The 15,593-nt window shown below is 41.9% G+C and overlaps 1 protein-coding gene and 1 pseudogene across 1 annotated transcript; one reads left to right on the top strand and one right to left on the bottom strand.

Moving 5' to 3' along the window:
* Positions 1 to 7,111: 7,111 nt before the first annotated feature.
* On the bottom strand, positions 7,112 to 8,311 carry LOC124657653 (annotated as a pseudogene).
* A 6,520-nt stretch (positions 8,312 to 14,831) lies between these two features.
* On the top strand, positions 14,832 to 15,272 carry LOC124657641 (RING-H2 finger protein ATL39-like). The gene has a single exon (XM_047196162.1). It carries the CDS (start codon positions 14,832 to 14,834, stop codon positions 15,270 to 15,272), a length of 441 nt encoding a protein of 146 aa, XP_047052118.1.
* The last annotated feature ends 321 nt before the right edge of the window (positions 15,273 to 15,593 follow it).

Here is a 15,593-nt window from a genome sequence, read left to right as displayed (position 1 = left end):
TCCACTTTTTGTCCTTGTTCTATGGTTCTTATGGTCCCCTAGCATGTTTTTGGAGTAATTTTGTACTTGTTGTTATGGTTCCCATTGTTTCCCTGTTGATCATGGTTGGAGTAATTTGTACACCCGAAATTAGGTGATGCTAGTACAGCTTTTATGTTCTCAGTTGTTTATTAGACCTTGTAGGTTCTGTATGGATCATGTAGAGTAACTTTTGCAGTTGTGTTTGATACTCATTCTAGCCTAAGTTGTTTTTTCCATGCTAGTGCACCTGCTTGATATAGGCTACCAATTTTAGATGATACCGAGTACTAGCTTATGATGCTGCTTATTAGTGGTTATTTTTGCTCTTTGGAACATTCTAATTCATATGAGGCTGCTTATTGAAGTTGCTGGTGGTTCTTATTGAAGTTGATTTGCCATGCCATGAGATGCCACAAGTTGGTGATTATTCGTGTTTTAAATAAGTTGTTACGTCATTATAATTAAGTTGTCAACTAGGAGTCATTAAGTTGGCTCGTCGTTGTTACTTAAGTTGCTTTTCAGAATTTTCCATGCCATAAATGATGCCACGAGTTTCCGTTGTCCATGTTTTAACTTGTTTTGTCATTATGATCAAGTTGTCCACTAGAAGTAATTAAGTTGGTTGGTGGTTCTTAATTAAGTTGATTTTCTATTTTTTTACATGACATGAACGATCCCTTTGAGTTTGCCCATTATCTGTCTTAAACAAGTTGTTCTTGGAAATACATCTAGTTGAGTAACTTTTCCAAATACATCTAGTTGTTCCAAGTAAAGCAAAGTTGATGTCTGCTTTCAGTCATGTTTTGCTTAAGTTTTAGCAGAACAGAGCTTTTGTATGTTTTGTATGACCATGTAGACTAACTTGCATAAGTGGTGATGCAGAGTTGCATTGTACATTTTTGTGTGCGTATGTAAGCATGTTAATTTGATTTTTGATTTTCTATTCATCAACGAGGTGTAGGGAGATGACTAAGAGGTTTCCGCGTCTACAACTACCGAGATGGAGCAACGGGCAGACCTGCGAGTAACAGGCGTGCAGCCTCGCCAGCAGGTATAGCATCTGACCTTATTTTGTTTTTCATAGCATACTTAAGTTCGCTATTCTGAAAGTATTTGAGTTGTCTTTTGATAGCATGCCTTAGTTGTTTTTTGGAAGTAAATTGAGTTGTTCTGACATTACCTTGTCCTTACTTATGTTGAATATGTTGTTCCTTTTTTCAGGCTGCAGTTGCGGATAATCCTATGAACATGAATGGTCCGAATCCTGTACCCGCTACTAATTTACGATCCCGTGGTGCTACTTCAGGTGGTGGTAATCATGCAGAAAATGTTGCTTGGACCTTCTGCAACTGTGGTTGAACCTAAGAAAAGCCGTGCGTTCCTGTCGGTATGTCCAATTCATACTTCCTCGCTTGTGTGTTTTCTTCAAATATGTGTATTAGTTTTCTTATGTTGTGTGTGAAATTGTCCTGAATTACTATTTGACCTTTTTTTCTCCTTATCATGGTGTGCAGCTTGGTAGGAATAAAGCGTCTCCTGCTAGACTTGTGAAGCTGAATGAAATTTTATCAGGTGATCAGAAGACGTTGATCACAGAGTGGGGGTGGGGAGGAATGTTGATGGTTAAAGCTACCGAGATGCTCGTTGATCTAAGCATGTGGGTCTTGGCATGTTTTGACCCAATTAGAAGTGAGCTAGCTATACCAGGGAGGGGGACCATTCCCGTAGATGCAGCAAGTTACAACAAAGTCTTTGGGCTACCCAATGAAGGTTTGCCTGTACGGTATGAAATGGAAACTGAACCTATAGCCTTCATGAACGAAGAGTACAACATTCAGGGTGGGTCTGCTCCAGGTTTCAAGCAATGGCGCAAGATGATTCAGGAAACGGGAGGGGCAGCTGATATGAAGTTCCTACGGGCATATTGTGCTGCTGTTGTGAGCTGTTTTATATCACCATCAACAAGTGCCAATATCAGTCCAAGGTCATATCCAAGTCTAGTGGATCTCAATGTCATGAAGAAGTCTAATTGGTGCCAGTTTGCAGTTGATCAAATTGTTCAAGAAGTGAAAAAGATGGGAGTCAAAAAGAAATTTGTGTGTTGTTGTTTACATCACCTCGTGGTACTTGATCTTTTTTACCCTTTTCGTGTTTTCGGCCTTTTTTATGTCGTAATAACTGTTGCAACATGTGTTGCTTTTTTTTCAGGAGATCTTACTCACTGTTTCTTTCCCTTTACCTTTTTTTTGTAGATACTATATCTTGACTCTCTTGATGTTGATGAGCCTGTGCCATCTGTTGAGGAATGTCCCATACGTGCTGCCGCATGGGATGACAAATTAATTCAAGCTGTCATGCGCAAAGATATGAAGTCAAATGGAGAGTTTGGAAAGATGAAGGTATTTTTTAACTACTTAAGTTTTGCTTTACTGGATTGATCTAAGTTGTTTTTAAGTAGATCATCTGTGATGTGGCCGGATCATTTTTCCAAAGCACTCTTACTTCATCATCTAAGTTGTCACGCTAGCCCTTCTATTTTGCTTTTTCCACAAAATGTATCTTAGTTCTTACTTTTTCTGTTTTCATATATCTAAGTTGTTTTCTCTGTGTCATCTAAGTTACTTGTCATTATAACTAAGTTGCTTTTTATTACCCTGATCCAAAATTGCTTCATACTCAGTACATATGTTGTGTTCCTAAGCTGCTTACTAGCCACATCTAAGTTGTTACATATTAGTACATCTAAATCGCTCATACAAAATGTACCTTACTTCTTCATTCTTCTGTTTTTCGTATATCCAAGTTTTTTCTATGTGTCATCTAAGTTACTTGCCAAAATAACTAAGTTGTTTTACTACACTGGTCCAAATTGCTTCATATTAGTACATATGTTTTTGTGTTCTTAAGCTGCTTACTAGGCACAACTAAGTTGCTTTAGTTTCGATATCTAAGTTGTTCCAGTGATTCATATAAACCGCTCATAGTTCAGTTCAAATTGCACACTCATGCTAACAAATTATGACATTTCCTGATTTTTTACAGTTGAAAGATGGGGTGGGGGTGACTATTGGAGACGGTCTTTTTGTCGGGATGACGAGATTAGAAGAGTTTGTATCATCAAGGTTGCCTAGGAATTACCCATGTCAGGTAATTTCATTTTTCCTTTTTCCCACTTTTTATTTTCTGTTTTCTCAAAATGTACACAGTGATTTCATACAAAACTAAATAATTCTCACTAGTTTTTTGCTTTTGTATTTGCTGAGCAGAAAAAGAGGAAACTTGCTGTGATGATTGGGGAGCTATGCACCGATATCTCCAACAGGTTGGGCACTTTCATAGAACAAGTAGGGGACTTTGAACAAGCAGAAGAGAGTGCAAAAGGTGTTTGTGGAAGAGTTAGGAAGAGGCAAAGGCCTGAACCTTCTATTGTTGTTGATGAAGAGGATGCTGAGGATGCGGATGATGAGGATTACAATGCAGATGGTAATGACGATGACGAAGAAGATGAAGACGGCCGATGACGAGGATGATGAAGGCGATGACGACGGTGACAATGAAGATGGTGCCGGCAAACAACAACCTTCAAATGGACAGCACATTGAGGATGATGATTTCCAAGACCGTGATGCTCGTTTCGATAATACACCAAGGAGATCTCCTCGTTTCGACAATACACCAAGGAGATGCTGCTAGGTTGGGAAATGTGAACACTCAATCGGTTGGCGCGACAAACACTCCATTGCACTGGATCGAGCCCGTTCTCGGATATCGAGGGTTTGCGGCATCCGGAGGCAAAGACATTGACATGACAAACAACCGGGGCCCAAAATTCTTTGATATAACAGAGAAGATATACCCCAATTCCATATTCATGGAGGAGATAGCTAGGTCTCAAAGGGGTTCTCCTACAACAACACCACCACTGGACCAGTTCCGCAGGGACACTGTTGTACAGAAAGTTCAGGCAGAGTGCATTGCATTTGATAAGTTAGCAATCAGGGGTGAGAAAGGAGTCCAGATGAAACAAAAAATGGTTGCGCATCGTGTCAGACCTTTGGATACAAATGTGCAGTCTGAAATAGTTCAGGATCAGGTCACAGTACATACTGCCAACCAAACTGCAGCTCCGTTGGGACCAAAATCAACTATGGCAATGTCAGACACAACTATGGTCGATACGGCAGCAACTTCAGCTAATCAAGCGCCTGTTTCACCTCGAAGAGCTGCAACTAGTTCAAGAATAGCAGCCCACAACACAGGTGCAGCACCGCAACCTCCTCCAGACGCAAGTCATGCAGTTTCACTAACAAAAAATCCGGCACAAGCTCTTTTCATTCGTACTTCTCCACGCCGGAACAAGAATACTCCAACATCTCCTGCTACGCCTTCTACTTGTCAAGGATCGCAGACCAACAGTGCCGCCAAGAAATCAACGGTTCCAACTCGTCAAACTTGTCCACCTCCGCGAGCTAAGGATCCTAGATGGGAGAAGGGTTGTGACCCGCCATCTTTCAGCCTTGGGTTTGATAGTCCACAGAAAAGCCAACAACAAACTCCTGTAGTTGCAGCATCTGATGGGACAACACCACAATCTTTTAGGTCCTTTGGGTCTCCAATTTTTGATGACTACGACGATGTTTGGAGTCCAGAAATGGAGGAAGAAGCCATTGCTTTATGTACCAAGGTTGAAAGGGAGAAAGGCTACCTGACAGACGAAGCAGATACTATCGGTGCAGGACATCAAAGTGAAGCTGAACTCCAAACACCAACTCATGTTGGCAACAAGGTCACTCCTTCCATGGATGGTTCTGGAAGCAACTCAAATGCAGCTCCTGGCCGGATCATCCGACCAGCTGCATGTTATAAGTCACCGTACATAGACTTTTCAAGCAAAAATACCTATGCATGCTCTGCTGATGTGAAGGAAGTCTATGATCTAGTTATCTCGGGTGGTAAACGAAATGGAAGGGGTCAGCACAAGGACAACACCCCAATCATTGTCAACTTCGAGAAGTTTTTGTGTCCCATCGAGGAGCTGGCAAACTCAATGATGCCTTGTGCTGAGCTAGATAACACGAGTATTCGAACTAGGTCTCGAATCAATTATGCTCGAGGAAAGATAAGAATGACAAGAAAGTTGTGATGCCTTTGAGATTTATGGTTAGCACCCCAACACCTTTTTTTGTGTCTGTTTTTGTTCTGTTTCTTTTTACTTGTCAAGCACAGATATTCGAAGCAAAACTAACTGCACCACCTGGGGGATTCCTCAAATCTTTTCTGTAGACATTACTTCAGGAATATGGTTGGAATCACAAGCATGTCAAGAAGTACTTTGCGAAGAAGGATGCACATCTTGACAAGAAAGACTTGGTAATCTTTTTTCCCCCTTTCTTTTTTCCTTTTTTGTGTTCATTCATATTCTGGACCACGGTCATTCTAGTTCTGTTTTGCACCTGATTTCTTTGTTATCTGCCAACCACACGAACAGGTGTTGCTTCCAGTGTTGTAAAACATGAGCGAAGACCCAATTGTGAAAGTGAACCACTACTGGTTGCTTGTTCTCAACATCAAAGATAGAAGATTCGAAGTTCTTGACTCTATGAGGACAATAAATGATAAAAAATTGGGCCTGCTTGTGAAGAATCTTCAGGAAGCAATAACATCTCTATGGAATGAAGAGTACCCAAAATCACGCATCAAGCTTGAGAAGTTTGACGTCAGCGACATTTTTGCTCCAAAGCAGAAAACTAAGTAAGCACATAAAAACACTCATTCAGATAACTTGCTTTTATTAGCATCTAAGTTTTGCTCCTACTGCACATCTAAGTTGCTTTTCAATAGTAGCCAATATGTTCTTATTTTGCTTCACCTTACTGTGGACACCCTAGTTGCTTCCAGCAAGTACTTTTTTTGTTTCACTAGCAACAACTTAGTTGCTTCTATAAGAAGGTTTCCATAGTTCAAATTTAACACTAATTTGCTTTTCAACGTATACCTCAGTTGCCTACCTTTTTTTGAGCTAAGTTTGCTTGTGTGCAACTTCTCCTTACCTTAGTTGCTTCTGAACAACCCCTTTTTTGCTTCCTCTCAACAGTGTTAGTAGCATCTAAGTTGCTTACTCAGCATCCTTAAAATAGTTTTCACGGGGGTGAAGTACTTGTACTGAAGTAGGCTAAGTTATTTTCTTTTCCCATATAATATAGGTTGCTTCTTACCAGCTTCATAAAATTTCAACTGGACTCCTTTTCCAAATACATCTAGTTGTTCAAAGCATAATATTTAAGTTGATTAATTTAGTTTTGTGCTAATTTGATTCACTTGTTCTTCTGTAACTCATATAAATTACTTGCTCGAATACATAACTTATATTCCCACTTTTTTCTCGCGACAAGGATTGTGGTGTCCATGCACTTATGAATGCTGAGCACTGGACAGGAAGGTCTCTCCCAAACTATGGAGGGAAGGACATATCAAATATTAGGAAAATCATGACTCACACATGGGTTACTTCCATCCACAACACCATCGACTGGAGGAAAGCTCTCAAGAAGAAAGGAAAATGATGTATATTCTCTCCTTCTAACTACTTGCATTACTGAAATTCAATTTGGGAAGCACAAATTACATTGTAGTATTGAAAATTCAACATTTCAAGCACAATTACATCTTATAATTGTAGATTGTGTCATAAGTTGTTGTGTCTTGCAATACTATCCGATCTTACACACACAGAAAAAAATGACCTTGAGCAGACATAATTTAAGTTCATCCTTTCAGAGAATTTTCACACGTTGCTGAATTATGTCTAGGCAATCCGCACAACGTACACAGAATTGTTCTTTTTGCTTGCAACTCAATCCCACCAGGGTATCGATTCTTCTTTCTTCCTTTTGTATTCGACCTAGGAGGATCAAGAATAACCATAGCTTCTTCACTTGCCCCAACCATGTGACTTGCCTGTTGCACATATGGAATGTCAGACTCTATGCTTTTCTGCTTCTTGTTTGGACGACCTTGGCGAGTAGGGGCAGACGGTGCAGACTGTCCTTGCTGGGAAGTTGCTGGTGCGGGTTTAGTTGTTGGTGGCACATCACCTGTAGTATGTGTTGTTGGCACATGCCCTGGAGCTGACCGAGGTGCCTGCTGCCTGTTTGATGTTGTAGGTGGAGGTACTGGTCGCGTTCGGGTAGGCCCTAAAGATGTTCTCTGATGCATAGTAGGTGCTGAAGTAGATGTCCTATTAGAATTATGATTTGCTGACTGTTCAGGTGCTGAAGTAGTTGGTTTCCTCTTCCTTTTTACCTTGTTTAGTTGTGCAAACTCAGTTGTCATTTCTCTGATGTGTCTACGAGCAATAGCATCATGCTGGTCTGATGCACTTGATAGTTTAGCCAAAGCAGCAAACTTAGTTGACAAGTTTGCAAACTGCAATTTCTGCCGTGATTCTTCAGTCATAACATCATCTTGTGCTGGGACAGTTGGCTGAACCACAGTTTCCAATGCAGCTGGAGTCCACCTTCGTAATATGTATTGATCTGGTATAGCATCAACACCAATATGCGTAAACACTTTTAAGACATGACAACATAGCAAACCGTCACGCTCAAACTTGCAGCACTCGCAGTTGAATTGCCCACCATTAGCATTAACCATGTAGTACCTTCCACCATAAGGATAGCACTTCTCATTGTTAGGAACTAGCTGGTACAAATTATTGCCCCCGTGGTTGCACATTATAACAGCCAATGAGCGCGAACTCCTTCCTGAACCGATGGTAGATGGGACGTGTGTACACAGCCAAGGCTTGCTTCTCAATAGGGAACGGCGACCATGGATCTGGCTCAAGCTCATCCGTGCGGAAATCATTGTGGCCCTCCTTACCAAATATCTGTTGCTGTAGCTTCTCATATTGTTTAACAAAATGCTTGATTGAGTTGTGAGGGTTGATGTAACGTTTTAGAACAGCGTTAAATCCCTCACTCCTCTGAGTTGATTGCAAAAATGGGAAGAATCGATGTCTGTAGTAGCATGGAACCCAGAATTTTGCATACTTCTTCAACCATAAAAATGTTTCATGCTCAGCTAAATCCCACTTTGCAATCATCTCTGCCCATCTTGCTTCAAATTCATCCTCACTCATACCTTCATTGATGCATTCATTGAAGTCTTCAGCCAAACCAGGGTACCTACCCAGGAATGGCCCGAGCTTCTCATTTGCTTTCTTCATAACGTGCCAGCGACAGTTGCGGTGCACAGTGTTAAAGAAAACTTCTACGATTGCATTCCTCATAGCCTTGTCCCGGTGCTGTTATAATATTTGTTGGCTGCAAACCATGCATAGCATCAAGGAACTGGGTGAAAAGCCATGTAAAACTCTCCTCTTTCTCATCCCTTAGGAAACCACAGCTAAGCATGAAGGACTGTCCATGTCTGTTTATCCCAACAAATGGAGCAAATGGCATATTGAACTGATTAGTCAAGAAAGTTGTATCAAATGACACACAATCATGATATGCTTCTGTGTAAGTCTTCCTTGCAGCACTGTCAACCCGAGAAAATGTTTTCAACCCTGTGCTCTTCATCAAAAGAAATTCGAGAGTAGAAACCCGGGTCCTTGTCCTTCAACTTCGCAAAATAAGCCACCTGTCTCAGCAATGTCCCATTCCTTCTCCTCCTTCCTCAAACTTGTTCGCAGATTTGTTATAGCTTTTGGATCATAGGGGACGAAACATTCTTCACCATAAAAAGAAGACATCACTGTCATCATACGCCCAGTTTCTAAGTTGCAGTCATGTAGGCATTTCAGGAACTCCCTTTCATCTCTAGGTATGCCTTTGTGTGATCTCAGGTACTTTGTCAGTGAAGGTTTCACAAGCATGGGGTGATTGTGTTCTGCAATAAAATATGTCACTTCATATTTGTTGTTAATCAACTTCACACACATTTTTGCTGGACACTTGGTTTGCTTTATTTTTTCCCTTTGCCGCTTAACTCCTGCAGATTTTGGTTTCTTGGACGGTCCAGCTTCTTCTCCATCCCCGTCTTCATCATCTAGCTGGACAGGGCTAACCTCTTCTACAATTTTGACTCTCTCCTCTTGAATTTGCTCTTCTGTTTTCGGTGCCCGATACTTGTTGCACACAAATTGTTGCTTTCGCACCACCTTAGTGAAAGGTTGCCTCAGTGATGTGTTTGATTTGATAGAAAACCCCAGTCTTTTTGAGTAAGCATTGTAGTGCTTTCTGGCATCTTCGATTGTGTCAAATCGCATACCAAGGAAGGGTTCTTGAGGACTAGATGCAACTTCTTCATTAGGAGCAACTCCATCAGCACCATGATCCGCCAACTCAGGGTTAGAAGAACCAGAAAGGGTTGTAGTAGGCATAGTCGTTGTGTTGATGTTTTCAGTGCTAGGATTTGCTGGAGGTGGTGCTGCATTGAATTGCTGCCCTCCACCACTTGTGCACATCGGAGTCGCCACCTTGTCCACTATGCTCGGCAAGGAGTGGGTCCTGAGACTCATCGACAACCTCCGTCTGGGCAGCTTGAGTGCGAAAAAAGGGGTCACTGCCATTTATTCCTGCATCTTCCATGTCGACATCGTCTGGTTCTAGGTTCAGGTCCAAACCACTCATCTGCAAAACAGAAAGTAATTTCATTTTGTTTGTAAGTAAACTTGAAAACTTTGTTTATGGATGCATCTAAAGTTGCTTCTCTGATTCATCTAAGTTGGTACACTAACGCCATCTAAGTTGTTTTCCCGAATTGCATTTTTGATTCAGATCTGCATGACATAAGCTACCAAAGTTTATGGTTGTCAACACCATTCACACCTTCTCACAAACTTGCTTTTTTCAGGTACTGGAGGCTAGCATGGACCAGATCAAGTGTCAAATTTTGCTTCATCGATCAGCCACGGAGAAACGGTGCAAACCCTATGTAATTAGCACTATGACGGAAGAAACTTTTGTTGAGCATCTCAAACGGTAGCTAAGTCGATCATTTTACTGCTTAGCTTTGTCATGTGACAATACTAGTTCTTGTTGAAACATAGTTTGTTCGTCGGTGAACTGGTTGTCTCGATGGTTTCGACAAACTAATGGTACCTAATGCTACTATAGAACCTTCCCAGTACTATGTGACCATCTAAATGCATTGCTACTCCTTCCCATTTTTTGTGGCTTATTCTATGGTTAGTATGCATCAGATCATCTAAATTAGTTGCTTGCAAGGTGTTGTCTTGAGTATAATCTGAACTGAAAAGCAACTACCTTGAGGATCCCACCAAATTATAACAGGTTTGTGCCCTCAAAGTTGAGTTTTTTTATCTACATGTGTCCTGTTCCAAGTTTATGATGCTCTTTCTATGATATACAAGCCTGTTTTGCATTTTTCCATGAATTTGTATGGATGAGGAACATACTTATGCATCAGGAAGCAATTCTGTGATTCAATAGTTGTCTTTTATGCATCAGGCACTACTTGGTTCAGATGAAAATGGATCTAACCATGTAGATCTGGTTTTTGTTTGTGTTTTTGCTCAAATTGTGTTCTTTTTCTGGGAAGAAAACTTGTAGATCTGGTTGCCAGGTTCAAAAGGTTGAACAAAATATAGCAAAGAGGAGATGGGAGGGGGGAGGTAAGCATCTGTGCAAATCTAACCTTGTTTGTCCAGCCTCTGAAGAACTTGCTGTTAGTTTGCTGTCTTTGTGCTTGATCGCAATGGAGATTTCTGCTGGTACTTGTTGTCTTTTGTGTTGACTGCAATGGAGATTTGAAGGGAAAGGGAGAAGAAGTTGCAGGCCGGGGAGGAACAAGTTGCAGGCTGGCTGTGGAGGAAGAACTTGCTGGCTTTTTTGGAGAGGAAGAAGCTGCAATGGAGATCTGGATGAAGGAAGAAAGATCTGGAGGAGGGACGGGGAGGAAGAAGAGAGAAAGGAAAGGGAAGGGAGCGTGCAGCTGTACAAGGAAAGGTAAGGTAAATAGGGGACGGGGGGACGGTGGGCCCGACTAGATTTTGGCGGGATTTGTTGCGATCCGGGCTAGGGGGGTCCAGTTTCCTTTTCTAGAATGGTTTGGTCGGACGGGGGTGGGAGGAAGGGACACTTTCCTTTTTTGGCCCGATGGCTGGCTGGAACCAACGAGCCAACGTTTGCTCGCTAGATGCGTCCTATTTAAATAACCTTAGAGTGCATGATAGATCAACACAATTATACCAAGTACTAACATAGCATGCACACTGTCACCATCACACTATGAAAGGAGGAATAGATCACATCAATACCATCATAGTAATAGTTAACTTCATAATCTACAAGAGATCACAATCATAAACTACGCCAAGTACTACATGATGCACACACTCGTCACCATTACATCATGAAGGAGGAATAGAGTACTTTAATAACATCACTAGAGTAGCACATAGATGAATAGTGATACAAAGCTCATATGAATCTCAATCATGTAAGGCAGCTCATGAGATCATTGTATTGAAGTACATAGGAGAGAGATTAACCACATAGCTACCGGTACAGCCCTTAGCCTCGATGGAGAACTACTCCCTCCTCATGGGAGACAGACAGCGGTAATGAAGATGGCGGTGGTGTCGATGGAGATGCCTTCCGGGGGCAATTCCCCGTCCCGGCGGCGTGCCGGAACGGAGACTTCGTCCCCCGGATCTTGGCTTCGCGATGGCGGCGGCTCTGGAAGGTTTCTCGTACCGTGGCTTATTCGTATCGATGTTTTAGGTCAGGAGGCTTCTTATAGGCGAAGAGTTGGAGTCGGAGGGCTGACGGGGCCACCACACAGTAGGGGGCGCGCCTGGCTCCTTGGCCGCGCCGCCCACACGTGTGGGCCCCCTGTGGCCCTCCTCTGGTCCCTCTCGGGTGTTCTGGAAGCTTCGTGGAATTATAAGATGCTGGGCGTTGATTTCGTCCAATTCCGAGAATATTTCCTTACTAGGATTTCTGAAACCAAAAACAGCAGAAAACGAGAACCGGCACTTCGGCATCTCGTCAATAGGTTAGTTCCGGAAAACGCATAAAATCATCATAAAGTGTGAACAAAACATGTAAGTATTGTCATAAAACAAGCATGGAACATCGAAATTATAGATACGTTGGAGACGTATCGAGGTGCCTCCTCGAAACAGGTTTTCACCACGCTATATTAACAAAGCAACCACATGCTACAACTACGAGGTGAAGCACCAAAGATTCGTAAACTCTATGAGGTGGTGCACGAACAACAAAGACATATACCGAGTACACTGCAATGGAAATACATGCGACTAGATTTTAACTTCTGCTCACTAACTAAGTGATCCACGGTCAAAAGAGCATATTTAGCCATGTGGACTAGTCCTCCTTTCATTCCTTGACAACTCTTGCAGGTTATATACTTTAAATCTTAAAATCAAAAATCAAATCATCTTTAATGGCGAAGAATAGCTCTTAGTCAAAACCCACATCATTCCTATATAGAAAACATGACTAATAAAGTGTCGCCCCCCACAGGGTTGAGTGTTCTAAGTTTTATACCAATGCCTCAGGCAAGTATCAAACATAGTTGGAACACTTGTAATACAAATTAGAAGCAACATTAGTAATAGACCATGTTGCGCAAGCAAATTTACATTCAGATAATAGGTGTTTAATTATTTCATGTGTATAACAAAACAGTATTGCCTAATTCCGTGTCAGTTGTGCCTCATGAGGTTGTCTTTTTGTTAAAAGCAGCCCTTTGCGAAGATACCAAGTGAAGATATCTACTCTTAGAAAACTGTGAAGTTGTCAAATTTTATCATTATCAGTTGGGGTGATCCTGCTACATTGAGTTGACTGGGAGTTTCCTACTTTTTGTAAAATAGCCCGGATTTACTACTACACACACATTTTGAGTTCTTGATGTTGTCACGTGATCCGTCCTGAAATGTGATGCGGTTGACGTTTGTTAAATCTTGTGTTTGTCCATGCACGATTCGTACAAGCAGAATTTTTTGCCGTCCCACTTCCTTATGAAGATTTATGATGATTCATTTTAAATTATAGCTATTATTTGATTTTATTTGTAAGTTTTAGCCAATTTTAATAAAAAAATAATCTATGAAAAAAGCACCCCATGCCCCGCATAGACCGCTGGACCGTTTCTCCTTACCAGCGAGTACGTCGAGGTCTCAGTTTCCACACAACATAGGCCCAAGAGACTCCATCAATGACATACATGCACTAGAGAGACTAACACACACATCAGTTACAATCGTCATATGACCTGCCAGACAACGGAATGTGTTCGTGAGCACCCACAACCGCCATTGACGGGCCTGAAAGGGGCGTCCCTTCCAAGATATTTTAGCTTTCTCAATGGCAGACAACACTGTGTTTTGTGGCGTTATGTAATGTTTAATTTTTTTTCGATAAAAAGCATGTATTAATATCGCGTACTTCTGCAACAACATCATGCCCTAATGGCATAAAAGATGATGCACACATTTAAAAAAAATAGAAGAATTACAAAAAAGAAAAGCCCCGCTACAGAGATCGAAAACTCTAAACAACAACTCTAACACCACCAAAATAACACCGAGAAGATCAGCATCTCCATAAGCGACGTCTTCAAGAAGGAAACAGTGCACAAACGCTGTCGTCGCCCGATCACAAACGTAATGTCTAGTTTATTTGAGCTTTTTCACGGTTGACTCTTAAGACATTGGACTTGTTTTTCCTCAAAATATAAAATTTTCTATAAATCCTGATCAGACTATAGGAGCGCCCATCATCTGGTGAGGTTGAGTTAATAAAGAGAGGCAAACTTGTTGCATGATGCTGACTTTTGAGGTCGCTTTCTTACTGATGGAACATGTTTCACTTTCAAAGCCAAGAAATTAGATCAATTTATTTTTCATAAAAAAATTGATCATTGAATTAGCTCCATCTAACAACTCTCTTTGCAACGTCCTGATGTGGCCGTTTGCTAAATATGATGCCCGGTATTCCTAAGAAAATATGTACGCCTGGTTCACCTACTCCCTGTCAATGACATATTGGAATAGTACATTAGCATATATTGTTTAAATGATCTTATATAAAATAAGAGCCATGCGCTCGGTCTGATGCAGGTAAGGATCTTTTCATGAAGATGTGGCTGAGCTCAAGCCCAAATATACCCACCAAACTTTCTTGATAAGTATTTGTGGCACTACAGTTATAACCAAGAAAAACTTGAAATAACATGTATATTAGTACGACCCTGTACAAAAACAATAGGAGAAACAAATATGGTGTGCAACATATACAGAGAACACAGGTGATAGCAAATATATGGAAACATAAATTTCTGGGGTTTTTTTTCTCCAGATAGCCACTGCATATGTACACTCAAAATTTACAGGTTCTCGTAAATTTAGTACTGCAATGTATGGAAAAAAAATCGGATCTCAAAATTGATGGTACAACGACTCAACGAGAACATTCAGAACGACGACGGGTGTATGTACACCCATGCTAAGAAAAGCCTCATTGCCTACCACTGACCCCTTCAAGAATGCAAATCAGTGGAACAGTCGCTCTCGCTGCTGCGTTAACCACCAGAGATGCGTCAGTTGAGGCCTCGATTATTCAGACGAACCAGCCTAGTCAGCAGAGCAGTCCACTTCAGCTGTTCAGTTCAATAACTCCCAAAAGGAGGCAGTGCACACGCAACAAACAAACAAGAAGATAGCATAAAAAAACAAGATGGCATAAATCGAATCATACAATCTCCAGCCTGAGCCTACGCAACTGCAGTGGCCATTTCCAGCTCCTGGCGCTATGCATTTTGCCATGTCGCCTGACAGCCTCCTCTTCTTCTACGCCGTTGTGGCGTCGGTCACTGCCGCCTTCGGCCTGTTCTCCCTCTACAAGCACCTCACCCAGCACCGTCGACGACACTTCGGCACCGGAGATTCGGAGGAGCACCGGCCGCTTACGGTGGCTCCAAGCCTTCTTGTTCCCCAGTTCATGTACAACCGGCTCGTCCGGCACAGCGGCAAGGGCGCTGGCTCAACGGAGTGCGCCGTCTGCCTCGGTGTCATCCAGGTCGGCGCCATGGCAAAGCTGCTGCCCGCGTGCACCCACGTCTACCACGTCGACTGCATCGACCTCTGGCTAGCCTCCCACTCGACATGCCCTCTCTGCCGGTCCAGGGTCGGCGATCACTCCAGAGCTGGCGACAAGACTGTTCAGGACCTTGCTTATCTTTCACCTGTATAGATGACATCTGTAACAAATAGTTCTATCTGTACAGCCTCCTTCTTACTAGTTTATTTTTCTGAACTGTGTGTTGAATTACACACAAGCTCTTCCAGTGTCAAAATGAAAGGCAGAATATGTGTACAGGATTTCCCTTATTTTGTTTCACTGAATGGTGTGTTGTGCGGACAGTATTCAGTGGAATAGAGCATAAATTGCCTGCTTAGAATTTACAAACAGGTTCTTGCAGTGTCAACATGTAAGACAGAAACTAATTCAGGGAGTTGCAGCATTCACGCAGGGGAATGCATGCCATAATATAAGCATTAATGCAACAATGAA

This window comes from Lolium rigidum, chromosome 1 (assembly GCF_022539505.1).
Source record: "Lolium rigidum isolate FL_2022 chromosome 1, APGP_CSIRO_Lrig_0.1, whole genome shotgun sequence".
Classification (NCBI taxonomy): domain Eukaryota; kingdom Viridiplantae; phylum Streptophyta; class Magnoliopsida; order Poales; family Poaceae; genus Lolium; species Lolium rigidum.
Note: the sequence above shows the minus strand (reverse complement) of the source record. Positions and strands in the feature narration are given on the sequence as shown.

What these genes read in the sequence shown, in the direction of transcription:
- LOC124657641 (XM_047196162.1), top strand. Translation starts at nt 14,832, where the DNA reads ATGCATTTTGCCATGTCGCCTGACAGCCTCCTCTTCTTCTACGCCGTT.